The 16838-nt window shown below is 43.8% G+C and overlaps 1 protein-coding gene across 1 annotated transcript in view; it reads left to right on the top strand.

Moving 5' to 3' along the window:
- The window catches only part of FAM20C (FAM20C golgi associated secretory pathway kinase), a 59575-nt gene extending 46419 nt beyond the window's left edge, over positions 1 to 13156 (top strand). Inside the window, exons 5-10 of the mRNA XM_007426237.3 lie at positions 334 to 449; positions 4326 to 4506; positions 5238 to 5347; positions 6455 to 6536; positions 7665 to 7724; positions 11131 to 13156. Of these exons, the coding sequence (XP_007426299.2) occupies positions 334 to 449; positions 4326 to 4506; positions 5238 to 5347; positions 6455 to 6536; positions 7665 to 7724; positions 11131 to 11383 (802 nt within the window). The 3' untranslated portion in view covers positions 11384 to 13156. The remainder of the gene's footprint in view (positions 1 to 333; positions 450 to 4325; positions 4507 to 5237; positions 5348 to 6454; positions 6537 to 7664; positions 7725 to 11130) is intronic.
- Positions 13157 to 16838: the final 3682 nt, after the last annotated feature.

Below are 16838 nucleotides of genomic sequence, written 5' to 3'. Positions count from 1 at the left end.
GTCTACAGAACTAAAAAGAGGACCTTCTCCCAAAGTCTCAAGGACTGGGCTGGTACATCCCAGGAGAGGTTTCCACCAGAACTTTTCTCAAGTTCTTTGAGGCCATGCTTCTTCAAATCTCAATAAGTCCAACAAGCAAAATGAACAAGCCAGGTCTTAACCTTGAATAATTCCACCCGTTTTGCATTATAATCATGAGGTCTTACTAACTAACATATTATGATATTTATAGCCCATCCTGCAGTTTTGTTTTGGTTTTTGTTTTATTTGTTTGTTTGTTTGTTTTTGTGGGATTTACCAGATTAAAGTCATCTCCTACTATTTTCCTTCCAGGATCCTGGATTTCCGCCGTGTACCACCAGTTGCAGGTAGACTGGTTAATATGACCAGAGAAATAAGGGATGTTACTCGTGACAAGAAACTATGGAGGACATTTTTTATCTCACCAGGTATGGGAACACTTAGCTAAACTACTGTTCATCAAAACAGGTTCCAGGTGACATGCAGCAGTTAAAATGCAGATCATTAAATATTGCATATATCAAAGTTGGGCCTTCCATAGCAAGGTTTGTCCCAAGTGGACCTCTCTGGGAAATAGCATTGCTATAAACTCTTCCCAAAAATTTCTCCTTCCCAACAGAGATCCCACTGGTGGTGGTTTCAAGGTCATCCAAGGAATAGCTGTACAAAGTTTTGAGCCCAAGTCTTCCTAATTCTGTTCTGTCAGACCAGATTGCCTTTCATTTAGTTTGCTTGAGATTATAAAAATAAGGACATAAGTGGTTATATGGTATTTGAGCATCTAATTGACTCTTTATCTACTCTGATTCACAGTAGCTCATCAGGTTATCGGGCAAGGGACCATCTTTCTCATCTATTGCTTAAGCTGGAGATGCCAAGAACTGAACCTGAAACATTTTTGGCCAGCAAAGCATTTGGTTGAACACCATGAGGTGGTTGTGCCCTGTCATAAGAATGAAAAATAATAACTTCTTCCTTTTTTCTTCCATGCCAATTGTTATTTCCTAGCATTGACCCATTCTTGAGACACAGATTTTTTTTTTTTTTGGTAGCCTTCAATATGCCTCCTTTTGTGCATCCTTGGTACATCTAAGCCAAGAACTATAATGCAAAGTTTGAAGAAGAATGGAAAACAAAGGATATCTGGACTCCAATTAGCTTATCAGTCCTCAGTGTGCAACTTGGGTCAATTCACTTAAATGTTTATTTAATGGTTTGTTTATTTATTGACTGCATTTGTAAGGCCACCAAATTGTCAATCGACTGATTGAAATCCCTGGATATCCTTAAATATCATAGATTGGAGTGCTAAATGTGGCTCCAGACCCAGATTGGAGCTCCCTCTAAAATGTGGTGCAAAGTTTCCTCTCATTTGTATAGTGGAAAACACACATAAACTATTATGTAAGGCCTAATATAGATTGACATACTTAAAATATCTCACCTCCCATGTTTCCCCAGCCAGCCCAGGAAAAAGCAACTCACCCCTTCTCTGTGAGGTGTGGATCCAACATGATCCTGGCTCTCCTACACAATTTCAAGCATAGCTCTCGGTCATGAAGGGGGTGCCCACTACTGTCAGAAATGATAGATAGAGGTGAGGAAGTCAGCCTAGATCCAGTGAATTTTGATTCAGTTTAAGGAGTCCCAAGGATTCAAACTGGTTCTTCAAGTCACTCAGGTTGAAATTTGCAGCATGAGCTGCCAAATTGAATCGATGCAGAGGTTCGATTCAACAAAAAGGTGTGTGCCCTTGTGTGCGTCTCAGATGGGTTCATCAAAATTGTCTGGGGATCAAAGCTCTGCGGAACCCCACCGAACGAATCGTTCCTCCGTTTCCATCCAGTGGGAAGCCAGAGATCCAGTGGGCAGGATCCAGTGGGCAACTTTGGCTTCCCACTGGATCCTTCCCTTCTTGTTTGTTCATGTCTGCCTTGTTATTGCTTTCTGGCTTCATCTTAATTGCTGCGACCAAAAGGCAGCGTTCTGTACTCTCATTATGTTAATGAGCTTGGGCATTTGGCGAGGAGACCCCATTGACTTTCATTAATAACGGCAACGGCAACAGCAACAAAAATTAAACCGAGGAGATGGTCGTGCCCATGTAAACATTTGAAGCAAAACCCAATTTACAGCTATGCAAAAGTCTTAATTGGGTCTCTCTTGCTGGCCAAAAATAGATACACAGCCTGGCTGATACGTTCTGTGCAACCCCTGAATTATATAAGGTTCTGAAAATGATGGTGATCTTATCTAGCAGCGCGGCTTCCATGCCTCTTCAAATCCCCAGTCGCTTTGGTAATACTCTGTCTTAGAAACCATTCCAGGTAGACCTTTGAGTGCAGTGTAGGTCCCTCAAGGGGCCGTAATCTTTCTCTCTATTATAGTAGCAAGGCTGTGGCTTAGTTGTGAGCTGCTGGGCTCAAATCTCTTGGTAATATATTTAATCGACCTAGCCCGAAAGTTCTCATGATGAGACAGGAATCGGAGGAAGCTTCTACCTGCTCTTATTCCTCCTCAAAATAAGAAAAAGTCCATTGGCAAATGTCTTCCATGGACTGAGGTCCTGGGTTGCTTTGGGGTGAATTATTGTCTAAATGGTTTTATTCAAGAAATATTTCCCATAGAATAGATTAGGGCTTTGTTGGGAAGCACAAGGGGGGAGGGAGGGGGGGAGGGAGGGAAGGAAGGAAGGAAGGAAGGAAGGAAGGAAGGAAGGAAGGAAGGAAGGAAGGAAGGAAGGAAGGAAGGAAGGAAGGAGATGGAAATGAGAGGGAGGGAGGGAGGAAGACATTACAAACAAAATGCAATGAATGGGAAATAGCTCAGTAATTATTTAAATGCATTTCACTATCTTTATAGTAGTCCACTTGCTTGAAGTAATGGCTTGAAGGAATGATTTACTAGCGGTCAGGTGGGAGAGAAACATTAATAACACTAGCCGTAATTTTAGGAATAATTGAAATAATCATCTACCAAAATTGGTGTTAGTGCTGGGACTTTTGTTCATGTTGACCAATCACAGAGGCGCATGGATTTCCACCCCCGTCATTCCCTACCCCCCACCCTCTGGGAAATTGACAATAGTAGCTCTGCTCCACTTACGAGAAAGAGAAAGAAAGATTAGAATCTCTTCGCATTTCTCAGAATGTGCTCAAGATTATTTACACTCTCCAGGTTCTGACGCTGGAAAAAGAACCATGGCGAACCATCCAATTGTTCTCGCCCCAAAGAGAGAGAAGCTTGTTCCCAATGTTACATAGCTACAAACCCAGGTTTCCCTCGGCCATTGTCACTTAACGGTGTCCCCTCAGTCAGTTCTTAACTGCCCGATCTGTATAGTCACCTGTAGGACAGCAAAATAGGCACACATCCTCAAATCTTCTAAGCTGACTTTTTGAAGTCCATCACAGATTTGAGTGAAATTGCAAAATTGAATGGGCTCTTGTGCTGATCCAACCACACACAACCGTGCACATCTCTTAAATGTCACCTCATGGTTGAGATTTACATAACCATGGTGGGCATAGCATGCAATGCAAGCTTCATTCACCCAGCTTTTGGATTTACGTGAACTCCCTTCTGACATATTTAGGCCCTGAGGATGTTGTTACAAGAAGATGAGGCTTAATTGTAAAATACATCCAAGGAAGGGCCTGGACTTCTCTGATGTTGCAGAATTACACCCCTTTGTGGCCCTCATCAGCCATTACGGGAATTCAAATTCAGAAATATCAGGGGTGAGGGGTATACCTTTCCCATTTTTAATAATAGATCCATAATTGTAATAAATGCAATCATCTTTGGCAGTTCAGAGATGCAATCACACAGTATCTGAAATAAGGAAAGCTGTTCACATACGGTTCTGTGAACTTGCCATCATTCACAGATTCTTTGCTGATGGCACAGCTTTCTCACCATCCAGTGCCAGCTTGAAAGCAGAGTCAGTTCACACTTGCCTGTCTGAGTCATCAACTGTTGAAGAAGCTGATGCTGGCAAGAAGTAAAATCAAACAATCTACTTATGCGTGTCAGCCAGTCCTTAGCAAGTCACAAAATCATCCTCCTGAGTCCTGAAAAATGATCTAAGAACGTGGAGGTTGGAAGATGGTTTTCATTCTTTGATCATTAGATCACAAGCACTTCTTTGAGATGCATTTCTCCAACCTGTGGAGCTGTTTCAGAGGTTCCCTTTTTTCTCCTGACCCCAACAAGCTTCTTTTGAGGAGGACAGTCTCTGTAAAGCCCAGGGTCTGATTCCAAAAGACGTTGGTTATCCACTCTCTTTCTCCTTCTTTCTGCAGCCAACAACATCTGTTTCTACGGGGAGTGCTCATACTACTGTTCAACGGAACACGCCCTTTGTGGGAAACCAGACCAGATTGAAGGGTCCATGGCTGCCTTCTTGCCCGACTTGTCTTTAGCCAAACGGAAAACCTGGAGGAACCCATGGCGACGTTCCTACCATAAACGCAAGAAAGCTGAGTAAGTGTTGTGGTTAAGAGACTGCCCGGTGTTTCCGCTGCACCCCATGCAGCAGGCTGTCAATTTTCCATTGTTTCATAGCCAGACCTTAATTCAACCACCGCTGAGAACAATGAACGCATAATTCTGCCGGACGCAGCAGAGACACATTTGGAAGAGGCAGAGCAGAGCCTGTGCTGAGCCATTGTGACCTTATCTGGGTGGCACATGCCTCCATTTAACACAGATGGTTTGTCTCTCGATTTTGTTCTAACACCTAACATGAAAACACCACAACTTCTGGGTTTCCATGCAGCTGGACTGAAACGTTTGCTATAGTTTAACTGGAATCCAGCTCATTTTGCCCTGAGGCATGGAAGAGATCATTTTTCCCCCTGTATTTTTCTCCTCTCTCCTCTCTCCTTTCCCTGATTTGATTTTTCCCCTCCCGTCACATCTTTCGGTATGTCTCAGTCCAATCCGGACAGTTGGACAGGAATTTAGAGTTTATTCTGAACTCTTTCGAGCGACTCTATTAATAGCCAAGCTTTTCTGTTAATTTATTTCCCCCCACAGGAGCTCAGCAACCTTCTGCCCCTTCTAGTAGAACATAACTGGATTCTGGATCGTATTTTACAAATGTAGATGGGCTCTGTTGAACTCAAACCCACCCACACAGTCCTTGCGCACTTCAAGATTGAGAACGTTGAGGGTGGCTAAACTTCTCAATCTCTCTTTTGCTTCTCATCCAGGTGGGAAGTTGATCCAGATTATTGTGAAGAAGTTAAGCAAACACCACCCTACGACCGGGGGACCAGGATTTTGGATATAATGGATATGACCATTTTTGATTTTCTGATGGGTATGTTTCTCACCTTTCTACATGAAATAGCCCACTTAGAATGTGGGCAGTTTTACTGGTGGAATTTGTATAATTTCCCTATTTTTTGTTTGTTCCTGCTGAGAGCATTCTCATTGTTCAAATTAAGTAGGTGGAATTTCCCTGAACTTTTTATCCCTGGACAACAAACAGTTTTACCTTTTAGTTTCTACAGGCTGGAAGCTCTTTGTCCAGGACTTGGGATCGAGGGACACAGCGGCTCCTAGAAATGATCAGCTTCTGCCAGACTGCATCTTTTTAGACTCACATAAGAGTCTGTGTGAGTCTAAAAAGTCTCATACACATAAAAGGCACATCAAAGTTTGCTCTGTGCCAAAGCAGTCCCTGCACATGGAAAACTAGACGTTCAGTATGAAGATGTTGTCTGAATGTTGAGTCTCCCTGAAGGCCAACATGATACATGGCGAAGATCTATGGGGTAACTTAAACCTTGTTTCGGAGCCACTAAAGCAGAGATTCCTAAATTGGAGTCACAGATTAGAGCAGTGTTGTTCAACCTTGGCAACTTTAAGGTGCGTAGACTTCAACTCCCAGGATTCCCCAGCCAGCATGCTGGCTGGGGAATTCTGGGAGTTGAAGTCCACACACCTTAAAGTTGCCAAGGTTGAGAAACACTGGATTAGAAGATTGCAGCCCCAAAAAGTTTTAGCAAGAATGATAGCTGTAACCCAACATCTGGATGGAAACCCAGGCTTCAGCCAGCATTTTTTTCCTCCAACAATACCATATAGTAATGGTCACATATGATAGTTCATCCTTCTAAAGATGAGAGCAGAGTGCAATTGGGAAGGATTCTGGTCATTACTGAATATGTAAATCACTTCAAAATTCTTTGCAGTGAGAAGTGGTGTAAAACACTTTAAATAAATAAATAATAGCTCCACTGTTTCACCCAGTGATGCAACATCACCTTTAATGCCTTTCCTTAGGTGACATATCTGACAACCAAGGGTCATAAGGCAACCCTGTTTCTTTTCAAAAGACTCATACGTTTGAATTTGCTTTAATTTGCTTAAGATCATCATGTTATTCTGCCAAACATTTTTCTTTCTCTTATTTCTCCTACAGGTAATATGGATCGACACCATTATGAGACCTTTGAGAAGTTTGGAAATAATACCTTTATTATCCACTTAGACAATGGAAGAGGGTAATTATGGCAGAGAATGGGTGGGGTCAGTTGATCATACCTAAATCTTTCCTGTCTATTCTTGCTCATTCTTCACCACTTCTTTTGTCTGAAAAGTGTGAATTGCCAGTATGAGACCTTACTAAAGTACTGGTTTTACTAACTCAGAGATAGGTGACCTATACAGGTAGTCCTCGTTTAGCGACTACAATTGGGACCAGCAACTCAGTCATTAAGTGAAGCAGTCACTAAGTGAAACCACAATTGTGCTTATGATCTCACTTCAACTTTCCTTTGCTTTACAGACCTGTGAAGGTCACAAATGAGAGCATTGGTCACAAAGTTACTTTTTCATCACCATCATAACTGCAAACAGTCGCTAAACGAGGCACTCGCTAAATAAGGACCACCTGTCGTTTTCCAGACATTATTAAACTACAACTCCCAGCATTCCTAGGAAGCATAGCCATTGATGCCTCCTCACTCATCCTTCTAGCACATCTTTGTAAGGTCTCTAGCAGAGATCTTTGCTGGCCCTAGGACCCAAACTTCATTGTAAGATTCCAATATATTAGAATTTTCAGAACATTATGTAAAGGTTCAGATAAACAACTGCAAGCCAATTTCTCTGTAGACTCAGGAAGTGCAAGCTATAGAAGAAGATATAGGCCTGTGCTGTGCTTTGGATCCAAAGCTGTAAAGGAGTTGTAAAAGAGGTGCAGGTATGCCTAGAGATCTATTGGCACTTCCTTGCAAAAGCTGTGTCTTTTCTTGAGCTCTAACAGTAATTGCACACTCCCAAGAAAAGACACATTTGTGTGAAGCTGACACCAACAACACCACAGCATCTGGTCCAAAGTATCTTGTCAGCGCCTCCTTCACTCTAACGTTTGTTTCCCTAGGAGAGAACTGAAGCTGCTACGAGAATCCAGGAAAAAAAAAGTGTTTTCTTTAAAGAGTTGTGGTGAGGCAGGATGCGTGCCCATGCTTCCTGCAAAACACCTTTTTGGCTACAGACCTGAAGTTCAGCATGTGCCTAAAATCATTGCATTAAAGAGGGCATTGAGTTTTTCCCCTCACCTCTGGCCAACAATTTGAGACAGAAAGCGTATTTCTGGTGAATGTTTCTTATGTTCTTCTTCCTTGTAGGTTCGGGAAATATTCTCACGATGAACTATCTATCTTGGTGCCTTTGAATCAATGTTGCCGGTATGTTTGGGGTATTTTTTTTTCCTTCTCCTTATGGGGATAATTTGGCGTGGATTCCAGAGGTTATAAATACATGTAGCCCTCGACCTACAACCATTCATTCAGTGATCGTTCGAAGTTACGATGACGCTGAATGAATGGCAGTTACGACCAATCCTCAGCGTTCTGGCTGTCCTAGCACCCCTGCAGTCATGAGATCGCAATCTGGGCACTTGGCAGCCAGTTCACAGTTACGATTGGTTACAGCTCCCCATGATCACATGATCCTCATTTGCAATCTTCCCTGCCAGCTTTCCCAGAAAGACAATGAGGAAGCTGGCAGAGAAGGTCACAAGTTGCTGGGGTAAATCTCCTCCACCCGCACACCCTCCCCCAGCCCCCGTGCAGTCACACCGTGCTGGCCACTTGCACACCGCTGCACACCCTCACACACCCTCCAGGACCCACGCTGCGCCTCTCACGCACTCCCTTGCACCCTCACACACCCTCCTCAACCCACACCATACCCTCATGCACCCTCCCTGACCCATGAGTCTCTGGGAAAGAAAGCTTGCCTAGGTGGTTTCACTTTCAGCAGGAGTGGGCAGAAGAGTACTAGTCAAAATCCATTCTGAAGTTCAGAGAGCAAAGTCAGATTTGTCAGCCAGTCCAAGTTCAGAGTTTCACAAGCAGGATTCACAGGAGCAACACACCAGAGTAGGAGATCAGATGATTATTTCCAACAGAGAATCAAGGGTCAGGGCTGCCTCTTAAATCAGGCTGCAGCCAGCTGTCTTTAATCAAGAGAGTTACTGCCTTATTTGGCAAGGAGCCTCATTGAGCGTCTTTGCTCTGCTCTCCGCTCTACTTGCCGAGTCTGAGGGCTTGGAGACCATACGTCATCATCTGACTGCTCCAGCTGTTCCAATGGTGCCTGTGTTTGATCAGCCTCAGGTGATTCCTGGCTTGGTGTCTCCTGAGGCCAACATTCCACTGGTTCAGCTTGAGCAGCTTCTTCAGAGTCTGAGTCCTGGGCCATGACACTCGCACCCTCGTGCACCCTCCCCAACCCTTGCACCTCTCACGCACCATCCCCAACCCTCACCACATCTCCCCCACGCACTCCTGTGCACCCCCTTGCTCCCTTCCCACTCGGGAGCAGCCACTTACCTGCCAGCTGACCTGGGATTTAGGCCTTCTTGCCGGCTTCTCCACTGACTTTGGTTGTGGGAAGCTGGAAGGAAGTTGCCTCAACTAACGACTGTGGGATTCAGTTAACAACCGCAACTGGGATTTCAGGGATTGCTGTCACTAAGCGATGCGATTGTGCTTTACAGAACTAGGAAATTCTGGTCCCAATTGCCATCATAAGTCAAGGACTGCTTGTAGAAGCATCTGCGGGTGGGGCAGGAGGCAGATCCAGGAGGCAAATGACAGCATTGTACTGACTTGATCGAAGCTCCACACTTTTGAACATTGTTGTAATGCCACCCACATGTAAGAAAAGGGCAGATCTTGCAATGCAACGATACAACACTGCTTTTGTCATTCCGGATCGTACCGACACCCCGCGTTCTGTTTCCACGATGTCTGACTGGAGCCAGGATATTTTCAAGTGACAGTTCTGTCCTTCTATAGCTTGGTTGCTTCTGGAGAGAGATTTCATTTAGCTTCCAGGCCCTTGTGGAGAGGAGAATGAGAAAAGCTATGCTTTAGAGGGGCCCAGAGAATAAGAGGCTCAGCTTAGGCAGCAACTTCAAGCCAAATGGAGGCTAAATTGGAAACTGTGTTTGGAGATATGGATGGGAATTGATTTTTCCGCTCCAGGAGAAGGCCTTCCTCTAGGTGTTGTCCAACGTGCTAAACCACAAGCTGCTGTAATCTGGTGCATTGTGCAAAAGTATTTATGCTTCGTTTGGGGTGTTGTCTGAACTTTAGGTTAATTAAGTAAATCCTGAGGTAGTTAAGCATCTCAGGTAAAATTACTAGTGTTGTATCTGGGGCAGGAACCTCTGGAGGACAAAGCCAACTGTTTCTGAGAAGTCAGCAATCCTATCGGTCATGGGCACCTCTCCAAAACCCCCCAGAAACCTGATAAATTTTGGTAGCCAACAGCAGGAAAACTATATGGGTCTTCTCACCCTTTGGAGTGGAAAATAATGAACAGAGATGTGTGTACCTTATTTGAAGCAACTGTAGAAAACCAGAATGAACACTGTCTCCACCCCAGCATCTGCCCTTTGAAATATGTTGATATGATCATATTTTTTTCAGTCCACTACCAGATACACCAAACATAAACAAGCAAGATAGAGCAAAGACCATCCACAGAAACATCATAGATTTGAACATGAGATGAAAAGGAAATAAGTCATATGGTACAGGTAGTCCTTGCTTAACGACTGTTCATTTAGCAACCATTTGAAGTTACAACAGCACTAAAAAAGGTGACTTATGACCAATGCCCGAAGTTACGACCATCACAGCGCCTCTGCAGTCATGTGATCATGATCTGGGCACTTGGCAACCAGCTCACAATTATGACAGTTGCAGCATCCTGGGATCACACAATCACCATTTGCAACCTTCCCAGCCAGTTTCCGGCAAGCAAAATCAGTGGGGAACTGCATGATTCACTTAACAACCATGTGATTCACTTAACGGCCACTGCAAAAAAGGTTGTGAAATCAGGTCTGGTCACGTGATGATTTGCTTAATGACCGCATCACTTAGGGACCCAATTGTGGTCATTAAGTGAGGACTGCCTGTACTAGCAATACTAACGTTCTATGGCTCTAATAGTTGAAATTCAACCACCACCATCCCTGAAAAAAATCCCTAAAAAGAGGAATTGAGTGCTCAAACAGTGTGATAAGTTAACAATGTGGGTGTAAATGTATATGCTTTCTAATAGTCCAAAATACTGAAATAATTATTAGAATAAGATAATAAGAGGGATGGAGTCGATATTTCATTCATACATAGCAAAAGCTAAGTAGACCAGATATGGGGACATCAATCATGTGAGGTAATAGTTGTTTGTGTGTGTTCACAGCAGTTATACGGAACTTTGCTACATTATGGGTAATAAAACTTTTCTTATTTGATAAGAGGGAACTAACATGATGTTCCTCAAAGTAATTTGGCACATGAGTTCCAGATAGTCCACATATCTTAAAGCTGCTAAGGTTGGGAAACACTGCTCTAAACAAGCCCAGGAAGGAAAGAACTACAAGTAGACCAAATATATATATAATGTGCTATATGGGTAGAACTATCTGAACAGAGAAACGCTGAATTATATTAGCCCATTTAGTTGGAATCCAGATGAGTCCCTCCAGACACCAGTTCTGCTGAAAACAGGATTTTTTAAATCATAGCTGAAATATGCCCCACGTCTCACTTTTCTGCTGCTGCTTTCTCCTAGAATACGGAAGTCCACCTATCTGCGTTTGCAGCTCCTGGCCAAGGAGGAGTACAAGCTGAGCCACCTGATGGAAGAATCCTTGTTGGAGGACAAAATCGCCCCCATCTTGTACAAACTGCACCTCGAAGCGATGGATCGGAGGCTCCGGATGGTCCTCAAGGCCGTCAGGGACTGCATAGAAAAAGAGGGCTACAACAACGTGGTTGATAATGACTTTGTCTCCCACATGAACACCGTCACGACCGAGAGGTAGTGAAATGGCAGGACTTCTTTCCTTTCGTAACTCTGCTGAAGAAGACTGACACGCTGACCGACCACCACCCAACAGTCTTGCAAGAGACTGTGTAGGCCCTGTTGTGAATTCAGTGAATTCAGAAATCGCTATTCTAATTGTTCTTCAAGTAGCTAAGGTGTAGAGTCTGCAACTGATTAGACTGAGGACAAGAAGCTTGGTGTCCTCTGCAGCCAACAGCCCTTGGGGCATCCATGTGTTCTCAGCGGACATGGTTACGCACCTGCCATGGTTTTCATCCAGCCTCGCTTGCCTTAGGTTCTAAATTATTATTCTCCATTGCCGACGAGGGCCTTGGAGTCCACACTGTGGGCGGAGCTTCTGGCAAGCCCCACCTCCCCAGTGCTTTCATCGATCCTGCGGCCAGTGAGTTCACAGCACCACTTTCCCCTTCCTATTGGTTTACGTTCAGCCCACGTGGCCCACGGTTGGAAGTCGCCATCAGCATTGAGAAGAGCTTTCAGGAAATGCCGAAGGTTAATCAAGAGATCCTGCGGCTGACGGTATCTGGAGGAAAAGGAATAAACTTGTCCTTACCACACTTTCCAAACAAATCCCCTCACGTCAAATTAGGAAGAAAATGGAAGATTGCTAACGGAAGCCGCTCGCTCGCTTGCTGGCGAAACCCTCCCATTCCTTCCCTTCTTTTCATTTGTACAGAAAGCCGATCTTTATTTAATATTTTGTATTTATATAGAAGACGGTCGTGTTTTTTAAAAAATGAAAAAGGGTACCTTTCGAGGGCGGGGGAAGGGAGTGGCTGATGTCCACCACCAACAAAATGTTCTCCAGGGAAGCCCAAAGAAAAATGGTCTTTGCTGTAGTTGCTGCTGAAGCTATCCCAGATCCGAATCTGGGTTTGCGGGTGGTAGGAGCAGTGAACGAGGTGAATGAATTACGAGTCTGAAACAATGCACCCATAAAGGGTTGGCACATTAAGGGGAAAAGCTGAGCTATAAATATTCTTCCTAACAAAGGGTTTTTTCCACCAGTCAAGAAAGGGTCCGAGATAGAGAAGGTCATGCTTTTGACATCTCCTCAACGTGCGTCATGAAACCTTAGTTTCTCACGTTCCCTTTCAAGGCGGTATCCTCATCTTGCTCCCTTTCGGTTGCTCCCCCATGGCTGCCAAAGTTATCCCATGTGCTCCCCAACATTTCCAAGACCGCTCCAGCTGTGGCCTAGCCAAAACCCCACCCCAGAAATCACCATCCGCAGAACTTGGTCAAAAGAGGAACGGGACAATACAATACATGCATTGACAAGAATACTTGAATGCGGTTTTACAGAGTGATGTTTAAAAAAAACCCCAACCCCAGAGAAATTGTACTATTTATCCATCAGAAAGTAGCAGCTCTTCCCTTTCTGGACTGTTCAAGCTGAGCTGCTGCTTTTGGTAGTTTTCTTTTATGTAAATATATACATATCCAAGTTTAAAAAAACACAGATTAAAGAAAAAAAAACAAGCTGCTTTCAGCAGCAGTAGACTTATTTTTGCGGCTTCTTTCTTTCTTTCTTTCTTTCTTTCTTTCTTTCTTTCTTTCTTTCTTTCTTTCTTTCTCTTCTTTCTCTTTTCTCCTTTCTGTGGTTTTGTTTGCAGTGTGGTCCCAGTGCAATAAAAATAATGGCAAATACGTGGCCTGTGTGATTCTGATTCCACCAGTTCCAACAGGAGAAGGTGAATCTGGTAAAGGCCCAGGTCTGCTTGTCTGTCTTGGAAGCCCGAGTGAGCTCATTCCACCTGAGCCTGCCTCAAAAAGATCTTTGTCAGATTAATTCACCCAGATGCCTCCTGCTTGCACCGACAGCCTTTTCCACGGGGCCTCTCAAACGACAGAATTCTTTTCTCTTTGGCCCTATCTGGTAAGATCCTTTCTCTTGTGTTCTTTTCCTTGTCTCTCTCTTTTTTTCCAGCTTTATGTGAGAATTGCTCGCTCTTGACACCTTCATATTCCTTCCCTGTGCCAGAAGCATAAGAGCGTCATGGTCATTGCTCTAATGGCTAAAAAAAAATGACAGTCTGTACAACCTTAATTCTCACCTCCTTATTGTTTTAGGCATCTAGATATGGATTTGCACCAAGCTGGACTGTGTATGTTGCCTGCATGGATGGGCAGCTGTCAGGTTCAGCCCAAAGAACTCCAAGAGTCAATGCAAATACAGTTCTGTTGCGTTTATTAGCTACAACCTCCAGACAGAAAATCTCCCCAGACTCAATCCTAGCTCCCAAGCCAGCCAGCCACAACACCGTGAATTCCTTAGGGAGGTGCCAGCCTCATCTTCTTGAACTTCCCACACTCCTGCTGGGGGCTAAGAGCACGGTTATCTCCCTGAGCCTGGCCTTCATAAGTCCATTCCGTCACAGCAACAGCTTCCTCACCCCTTCAAAGAGGCTTTCAACCCTAGGTGGAATTCTTGGGATTGGTCTTGAGGCCTCAGGAACCCTTGGCAGATCCAGTAAATAAGAACTTGGCTTCTATCTTCTCAGACTTTGATCCAAGTTTGGTCAACACTGGCCAGCAGCTTCTAAAACTTATGGTTGGGATTTTTCTAGTCCTCAAAATGCCAGGAAGTGAACCTAGGGCCTTCTCTTTGTAAAGGGGGCACTTTCCCACTTCAGAGTCCCTGAGTTCTGGCATTGTAACCCTCTGCCAACATGGTTAAAAATAATTTTTATTGCAATTTTAAGAAGAAAAAGCCAGAAAAAAGTGAATTAAACCAGTAACATCCAACACATTAAGAAACTGTAACACCAAAACAAGAAGGGCAAAAAAATAGATATTAAACAAATGGGGAGCAGGGACTTAAAAAATGAACATACTGAATTAATAGAAATCACCTCAATGCTTCACGTACTCATTTCATCATGCAAGAACGATGTATCAAACTGCATGAAAAAGTCTCTTTTAAAACCTTCGACAGGATAGGCCAGGAGCTGCTGGAATTGAAACGAAGGACTTTAGTGTCGTATCTCTGGTTGGAACATTTCCTGTTAATGAAGCATAAGAGGGTGCTTTGCTAACCCACCCCGCCGGAAAACGGCAAGGAGGCTATCTTAGGAAACGGTGACAGACTAGATGAAGGTACGACCTCCCGAAATTCCTGTTAATGCCAAGAGCTCATGCTCTTAACTCCACTTAACCAGAGATAAACATCTCCCAAGGAAGCCAAGATGCACTTGAGATACCACCTAGCACCCGATGTCTGCGGTAGGGAATCTTGGCTAAGTAAATGAGTTCAATGTCTCTTTCAATGGCTCAGGGATAATTCCTGCTATAAATAGCCCATTCAGTTGACGTTTTGAGCTGTTTATCAATAAATTTGGCGGTAGTTTTATAAAAGGTAAATTAGTTCAGTGTGTGTGTGTGTGTGTGTGTGTGTGTGTGTGTGTGTGTGTGTATCCAAATCCTTTCTCACCCCTAGGGTAGTATGTGTCTTCCTCAATCACAGGTCCTCTACCAAAGGCCTGGGAGTTTGAGGGTTCTGCACAGTATCTGAGCTGTTCCTAGCACTGCACTCTTCTGGACAGGGAGCTCTGATGTTCTTCCTGGGATCTGTTGGAGCCACTCTCCCAGCTTAGGAGTCACAGCCCCAAGCGCTCCTACCACCGCTGAGACCGCTTTGGCCTTTACTTTCCACATCCCCTCTAGGTCCTCCTCTAGACCCTGGTCCTTCTCCAGCTTCTCAAACTCCTTCCAGATGTTGCTGTCACTTGGCACTGCTACATCTATCCCCACCACTGTCTTCTGGTCCTTGTCTACTACCACGATGTCTGGTTGATTGGTCAGTACTTGCCTGCCTGTCTGGATCTGGAAGTCCTACAGAATCTTAGCCCGGTTATTCTCCACAATCTTCTGTGGAATCTCCTAGATTAGTGTATGTACATATGTATTGTGTATGCGTATACACGCGCACACACACACACACCACTGTTTTGAAGAGCATTATCAGTTCTCTGTCCTGTTTACTTCACCACTTTACATGTATTGTGATATGCCCTGATGTTGACTGACCTTCCTTTCTTCCCTCTTCCCTTTATTTATTGCTTAATTGTAAAGGAATTCTAGGTTTCAGAGTTGTGGTATTTCTAAGCCTTTATAAATGGAAGCTTCTGAAATTCAACTATTTTGCATATTAGGTAACAGAGAGTGTGTGATAGAACTCATTTGCTGAATTTAAATAGTTCATGTCCTGCTCAGTATTTGGTTAGAAGAATATCTAAGAAATCCTTTTTTTTTTTTTTCTACTATGAATTCCATGGTGGAAGGCACTTGGGAAATAAATACATTAAGAGTAATTAATCTATTTCTTCCAAAATAAATTACAGCATTCTCTGACAGGTGATGCATATGTCTATGAACAATCTTGACAGTCTCACTCAATGATGGTGGGTCGTCTTGCCCTTCCTTGACCACAGAATTGACTAAATCACTGCCAGGGTTTCATTAACATGAAATCCCTGATCAATATGCCTGACACTCTCTCGAACTCAAGATGCCTTCATGCATCAGTCTTGACCATGGCTCTCAAATGTTACCTGTCCTAACATGGAAGTGAATTTGCAGGATCCTAATTCATCAAGACTTCTCAAGAATTTAAAGAAAAGCTTCCTAAGATGGTTTTATGGACCACTAGTTACAGTGGGGTGGGAGGGAGTGCCGCAGTGCATAACTGATTAACGGATGTTGCTCAACATGTTCCTGCAAAATAGGATTCATGCATTCAGATCAGAATGGGAGAATGTTAACAACCTCTCCCTATTAGTAATTAGCTGAGAAGGCTTGCAGAAAGTATCATGGGCCGCTGGGTAGAATCTCCCATGTGATAAGCATAGGAAAAAATGCCCACCTTCCAATAGATGTGTTGCTCCTTAATGACGTCAGTGCCTCAATCTGTCTGCCCAGCTCGCATCATAAATGGCATGTGATTCCTGTTCAACTGGAATAAGCTGCGCATGGGGAGAAAAGGGACAACTGTGGCAAAAAATACAAAAAGATATGGATCCTATGCAGTGAACAATCTGTAGGGAGGTCTTCCTAATTCCTCTTAACTAAAACCAAGCTGGAAAAAACCTTTCGTTCAGCAGTGTAAGTATGTCCTCCTGGGGTAGAGGATGGAGATAGCTTTGTGTGCTGAGGGATGCAGGCATTTGTGATTTTTCCCAGCTTCAAAAACTCCACAAAATAGATTTTAGTTTAGTTTGGTTTTCTCTGTTTGCCAGGAACTGACTTAAGGCTGTTCTTTGCCCACTGTTCTGTCACTGAGACTACCCTCTCCAAACTGACCCTTCTGAAAACCCAGAAAGGAAGATGTGCCTTCATGCTAGAGACTGCAGTTCCTCCAGGGAATGGGACAAGGCAAGGAAGATCTATGGTAAAGGATACAAATAAAGCCCCATAGTCGACCAGACTGGAAT

This window comes from Python bivittatus, unplaced genomic scaffold (assembly GCF_059951505.1).
Source record: "Python bivittatus isolate LINGU-HERP-01145 unplaced genomic scaffold, Pbiv_v1 ctg000560_np1212, whole genome shotgun sequence".
In the NCBI taxonomy this organism is placed as follows: Eukaryota; Metazoa; Chordata; class Lepidosauria; order Squamata; family Pythonidae; genus Python; species Python bivittatus.
The sequence above is the reverse complement of the archived record's forward strand: the minus strand, read 5'-3'. Positions and strand labels throughout refer to the sequence as shown.